The sequence below is a fragment of the Austrofundulus limnaeus genome, unplaced genomic scaffold (assembly GCF_001266775.1).
Source record: "Austrofundulus limnaeus strain Quisiro unplaced genomic scaffold, Austrofundulus_limnaeus-1.0 Scaffold571, whole genome shotgun sequence".
Classification (NCBI taxonomy): domain Eukaryota; kingdom Metazoa; phylum Chordata; class Actinopteri; order Cyprinodontiformes; family Rivulidae; genus Austrofundulus; species Austrofundulus limnaeus.
In genome coordinates, this window is record NW_013952973.1 from 123,398 (window position 1) to 129,947 (window position 6,550).

General features: G+C 39.8%; 1 protein-coding gene across 3 annotated transcripts in view; it reads right to left on the reverse strand.

Annotated features, from left to right (window-relative positions):
• Positions 1–6,550, reverse strand: part of LOC106530886 (transcription factor SOX-6) — a 150,010-nt gene that overhangs the window by 13,454 nt on the left and 130,006 nt on the right. For all 3 annotated transcript variants that reach the window (XM_014026604.1, XM_014026605.1, XM_014026603.1), the window contains 2 exons: positions 5,773–5,944; positions 2,595–2,803 (listed from right to left, as the gene is read on the reverse strand). In XM_014026604.1, coding sequence (XP_013882058.1) covers positions 2,595–2,803; positions 5,773–5,944 — 381 coding nt within the window. The remainder of the gene's footprint in view (positions 1–2,594; positions 2,804–5,772; positions 5,945–6,550) is intronic.

The following is a 6,550-nucleotide window of genomic DNA, read 5'->3' on the forward strand; positions in this document are numbered from 1 at the left end:
TATATATATATATACTTAAAAATATCTTGTTCATTTCTACAAAAAATAAAAAAACAAAAATTCAAAAATGACGCATTGACAACTAGGAAAAAGAGTCTTTGAGCGGCTGTTGTTAGGTAACGAAAAACAAACTGACAACAAACACCAAGAACCGCTGTCATCCTTCAACCGGAAACAATTTCTTTGAGACTTTCCAAATGAGCTTTTTATTAGCTGGCATGCAGCTATAAACCAGGCTCCTGCATCACTTTGGTTTGAAGTTGGAAAATAAAAAGCTTGAGAAACAAAGATCTTACTGCAAAACACCTTAATGTGCGATTTTGTTTTCTCGACTTTAGGCCAAAAACTGTCTTCAAAACCAAGTTTTCAAGCAACATTAGAGATATGTGTAACTGAACTTTCAGCAACTCACATTAAATCTTCATGAGCAATTTATCAGCATAAGCTATTATGTATTTATATTTATAAGTTTTTCAGTGTTTACCAATAAAATGATATATTAAAAAAAATCAAGTCGAGACTGAAAAATAAGTTCATCTGCGCTACACTTTGGATGTTTTCTTTCCTAAAGATGCAAAGCAAACAAGTCCAAAACATTCAAAACAGCTTATCCTTAGAGCGCACCAATCATGACCTACTTGTGGGGTGGTTCAAAGACCCCACCCCTAAAATATTTATGAGTTTCCCTCCTTTATTTTTATTTTATCTTTGCAAGCAACATGGGATCAGTTGCACAGGATAACCAGTTTTTATCACATTCCCTGTTTTCTTTTTAACCAAATGTCTGATCCTTAAACTCTATAATCGGTTGATCAGACTGAGCTGAAGATGTTTTGGATAAGATCCTGGTACCCTCAGCACCCCAAGGGGGAAGACATACTGTATGAAGAAAGAGGTGCGCGTGGAGGGGGAGGAGGTTGTTCTCTGACTTATATTTGGGTGAAGACCCTCGCTCCCCTCCCTATCACTTCCAAGCCAAAAAGGCTGAACTCCATTCCACGAACACACACTCGCAAACACACTCCGACTAATGTTAACATCATCTTCCATCCAAAAAAAAAAACTTAACATAATCGAGGCGAGTGCACAAACATACAGTAACACGCCAAAACCATCACTTGTCATTGGCCCAGCTGCTCCCTCTTCAAAGCTGCTGGCTTCTGGGTGGCCGCGGAGATGAGAGCAGAGGAGAAGTTCTTAAGAGCTGAAGCCCAGGCCAAACGACACTGAAAGCACCCATGAATTTTCTTCTGACTCCTCCGTCTCGATGTGAGGAGAAACCTCGGACACTCAGCCAAAGTAATAGAAGAGGAGCATGTGACGGCAGACTGAAGCGTCTGATAAAACTACAGAGGTGTGTCGCAGTGTTTGTATGAGTGCATGACAAACGATGAAAAGGATGAATCCAAATACTTTTTAGTAAATTTATAACTCTAATTCCCCCAAAAAGTTGGGACATTAAGGCCAATAAATTTAAATATTGTATATATAAACAGATTTCAATCAGGTTCAAATCTCGTAAACTTATATTTTACTCACAATGGCAAATAGTGAACAAATGCAATGTTTAAACAATAAAAGTGCAGAACATTTTAGGGGAAAAATAATACTTTTTTAAAACTACATGGAAGCAATACAATTTAAAAAAGTAGGAAATAAGATTTTAGCTGTTTCCAGGATTTTTTGTCTCATGATGCAGAAAAAGTTTTCAGTTGGTCACAAGTCTGGACTGCAGGCAGGTCAATTTAGCATCCAGACTCTTCTAGACTCAAAAAACTGATGTGTTGGATTTACTTAACCAAGTTATGGCAATAATTTCCACTCAACTAATGTTAAGTAAATCCAACAATCTGTTTTGTGAGTGTACTACAGAAGCCATGCTGTTTGTGGGCCAGCATTGTCTAAATAAGTTAGTAAGTAAAGTTGATTCATATAGTACCTTTTGGAGGTACGTATATCACGAAGTGCTTCACAACAAAACAAAAAAATATGTGCACACCCACACCTAGGGTCAGTTTAAATGACCAGTCATTCTGCATGTTTTTGGTCTGTGGGAGGAAACCAGAGTGCCTGGAGAAAACCCACATATGCACATGGAGAACATGCAATATCCACAGAGAAATGACTAAACCGAGTTCCTAACTGCTCAATTCTGTTGTCTACAGGAGAACCAAAGGCTTATTTGGAATAGCTGTTTGTATCAAATATAATAAACAATCCTAATCATCATGGAAAACTGAGGTAAAACCTCCTGGAGCACATAATGTGCTGCCATCCCTCCATGTTGTGTTAGCTCATCCCTGGTGGTTACTGTATGTACGGTAATCAAGATTTGAGTTTGTTCCCAGTGCAGTGAGAGCCAACAATCTAATACTTCAAAGTAAAATCTCCAAATGTATTGTTCTGTTTTAGTGAGTGTAAAAAAAACCCATCCTTTTAAACAAACCACTTTACGTACAAAAATTTGTGTTCATTCTTTAACAACATGGGATTTAATATTTCATGTGAGGTAAAAAGCACAGTTTGATTAAGACTTTAACAGTGAGAACTGTTCATTTTTTTAAACATGCATCCACGTATAAACTGCCTCAAACCTTGTTGTTGTTGTTGAGGCTCATGCTGCTGAGAGCCGACAGTTTGGCCTCCAGACTCTGATGTCCCGGCTGCTGCTGCTGCGGCGGCTGCTGATGGTGGAGCTGCTCCCTTTGGAACTGCTCCCTCATGCTTCTGGCCTCCTGGATGGCTTTCATCACTGCATCTTGGTCCCCAAACAATGCTGTAGAATTGAGGTTGGCCAGAATGTCTGCAGAGGACAAATTAGCAGAAAGGCCATATAGTATAAATCTTAACTGGTTAACCAGAGACTTTTGTCTGGTTTCAATTTTTTTTTCTGATCATGATCGTAGGGGTGGGTGGAGCCTATTCCAGCAGCTTCAAAAGTTAATTATTTGTGGATGTTCAGCCAATGATTATTTTTTGAGTGTTTGAATAAAATGTATCCAGTAGATCATGTTTGTTTATTTATTTATTTATTTATTTATTTATTTATTTATTTATTTATTTATTTATTTTGCTATATCAGACAGAATAGGTTGGCTCCGACATACTGTATTAGGCAAAGATTTTACTCAATGTGTTGAGCTCAGAGTATGTTCAGTTAATGACTCTCAACTACAACCATGACAAACTTTTAGTAAAATATCTGTAATAGTGATAAAATTATTGGCTACCCACTTAGAAAAAATTGTCTGGCCCAGATCTGGCCCACACAAGGCACTAACACTCCAACACTCCTCCCAGACATTGCAAACAATGATGACCCTTTGGTGGCGCAGATATGGCTTGCCAGAGGTGGACCATGCATGGGCCAGAACAACGTTAACCAAATCACAATCGGGCCACTGTGTGGGTCAGAACTGGACCAAACAAATCTTGCTATTATCTTCTGCCTTTTGCCACCAACAAATAAAAAGTACTTTTTTAGTCTTTCTTTGTGAATCTTCAAACAATTAATTTGTACAATCTGTTTTTTCATTGGGTTTTGCAAATTTTAAATTTGTTTCACGGAGTTTTAGCAAAGTAGATACATTACGAGTCAGCTGTTCTTGAGGCACCTCTTTTAAAAGTCCAGTTTGTGGGTGAACAAAGTGCTGAACACTAACACTTTTAAATTGCTGCATACAAATGCCCCATTAAATAGAAGTGAAATAACTGTAATAAAACAGGATTTCCAGTCTCATATCACATCCACGTTGTTTTCCAGTTCACTTGTGTCTAAACACGACAGAGCCCTCCTCCCCCCTTGTTTATGTGTTGTGCTTCACACTTTTGAAGCCCAACGCACATTTGAAGAATTAAAAAGAAGAAAGAAATAAAAGGATGCAAAGTTTCCGTTGCCCTCCTCGTTTAATTAGCAGACAAGTAGGAAGGCACTGTACGCTTGGGTGGCCGTTAAAATGGGCAAAAAATAACTTAGCAGAGAACACAAGCGTCGCATTCTCAAAGCCACTCCAGAGGAGCTGGTGAAATTGTTTTCTGGGGGGGGATATAATGAGAGGCTTTAGATTGGCCTTAATAACAGATAGCAGAGGTAGGAGCATAAAAGGTCTAACGCGGGCAGACAATAATGTGAGGAAGCTCTTAAAAACCAAATAACGTGTGCTGGGTTTCACTGCTTCCGCTGCCGGGGTTTTCATTGGGAGTAAATACAGGGCTTTGGACTCCTGTAAAACACAAACACTCAGTCAGAATACACACAAACACACACACACACAAACACGGATATCCTTGTGAGGTTGAGGTGTCTGCAGTCTTTCATGCGACACTGCTCAGTTTGTCTGTGGGTGGCGGGGGGAGGTAGGTGTTTGGGCGCATGGTGCTTTTTTTTTCCACTTAAAGGTAGAAGACTACATTTTACACAGGAGTGGGAACACATCAGCCATGGGTGGATGTTTAGGTCCTGATGTGAGGAATGCAGTGGTGGGGAAAAGTGAAGTATTTGTTTGGGAACAAACACCAGTTGTCCCTTGGGATTTTTTTTTCTCTTCCTGGCCTTTAGAATCCAAACTCAGGCAAGTGATTCTCATTAAAAATATAAATAAAGTCAATTTGATGTACTTCTTAAAGACCCCCTTCACACTGGACGATGACCCCGCCACAATGTAAATAATGAGCCAGAACATGGCTGATCTACATATTCTTAGTGAGGTCTTCAGGGCTTTATTATGTTAATAGATTTATAGGATTTATCATTACGGAGGCAGTGTGTCAGGGTCGTAGATGGAGTATGGGAGAATAAACTGACAGAAGTAGAAGAGTATTTCTGCTGTACTGTCTCAGTTTGGGTCATTGTCTGGAAAATGATCATGCTGGCCTCGAGCATAGGCAACTACTATTATCATGACACCTAATGCCGACCATCTGCAAGCGTTAGACACCATACAGGGTCCTGATTGTTAAAGCAGGAAGAGGGTCCCCTCATGATAGTCTTAGTACAAGCTTTAAGTCCTGACCCCTATATAAACAAAAGAGACATTACCCTTAAAATAGGTCAAAAACACCTCAGATAATTGTTTGTCAGGTGTTGACACCTTTTTATAGTTTGTACCTTGCTTCTATATGTTCAAATATTATATTTTTAAATATGTGTAGATGTAATTGTGTGTGGGGGGTGGGGGAGGGGGGAGTAGGCAGGATTCTGGTCCCAAATTAACATTATGGGGACCCGCAGCTTTCACTTCACAACGTCAGAGGGAGCAAACTGGTATAATACACACTGACGGTTATACCAATGGCAATGGTGTGGCAAGGTCTAGTGTTAAGCTGCACTGTGTCCAGTCAGAAAAAGCCATGAGCAGGGCCCATGGTGTAGTGCTAAAGTGGGCATGAGAATATGTAGCTGGTGTATTTTGAATAGTGAGGGCACAGGAGAGACACTTGATACTTTCTTTTTTCCAAATTTGCAGCAATTCAACCTTGTTCTACTAAGGTCTGTAGTGATCATTCCCCAGTGTAAGTAAGACCCAAGCAAAGAAACCGTTCTGGTAGACTTGGTGAGTCAAGTGGATGCTGCTGTTCTTGTATTTACAGTGTTGGCTCTGGCTCCAGTGAGCAATGATAAAAACAAACTACTCAAACCAACTTCCAATGAAGTTCTAAGGGGCCACAAGAGTGGGTACAGGTTACTTTTTGATTCCTGCTATGGCTAACACACCGATTCCTTGAAAGAGCTACAGTATACAGGTGAATGTACAGTAAATCAGTGTCACCTACCCAGCGAGTTGTTCCTGCCCATGTTGGGGCTGGGGATGCGTCCTTTGCCCATGCTGGGAGGGCTGGTCTTGTTCCCAGAGAACAGACTCTGTGTCGGTGACGTTGGGGTGCGAAGAGGCTCAGCTGTCTTAGGTCTGGCTGAGAGGTTCAATGGCTGTGTGGATCCTTCTTCCTGTTAGACAGAAGCAGTTTATGAAACTACATCATGACACCTTTTAGTTTAATAGTTAATAAAGTGTTGTATAAAAGCACCACGAAGGCTTGAAAAATTAAACGTTACATGAAAACATCTTTAAAGAACAACAAAGAATCTCGGAAAGAAGTCAGAAAACTGCAGGATCTGACACATTTTTGGGGGGGCAGGTTGTGTTTGATCCCAGGACATGATATGGTGGTACAGGTGCTTAGACGTTTTTATGCTCCGGATTCCTCCCACTGTTTTACTGATGCTACTAAAATAACTAAAAGTGGGTGTAAACATGCACGATGATTTATCTCTTTTAAGTTAGGCTTTCCACTGAACATTATCTGGGTTGAATGAAATATAAACTCTCCTCAAACATCTAGGCTACTGGGTTGAATCTGGTCTAAGAGCTAAGGTTTTGCAGAGAAAAATATGTTTTAGACATATTGGCACTATCACAATAAAGGCCTACTTACAATTAAGTCACAGTTTGGATTTCCCTTTATTGATTTTTTTAGATTAGCTTGTCCAATAATGGTAGGGGTTACACTTATGTAAAATAATATAAATATGCTGTAATTATTACCTTTTAAA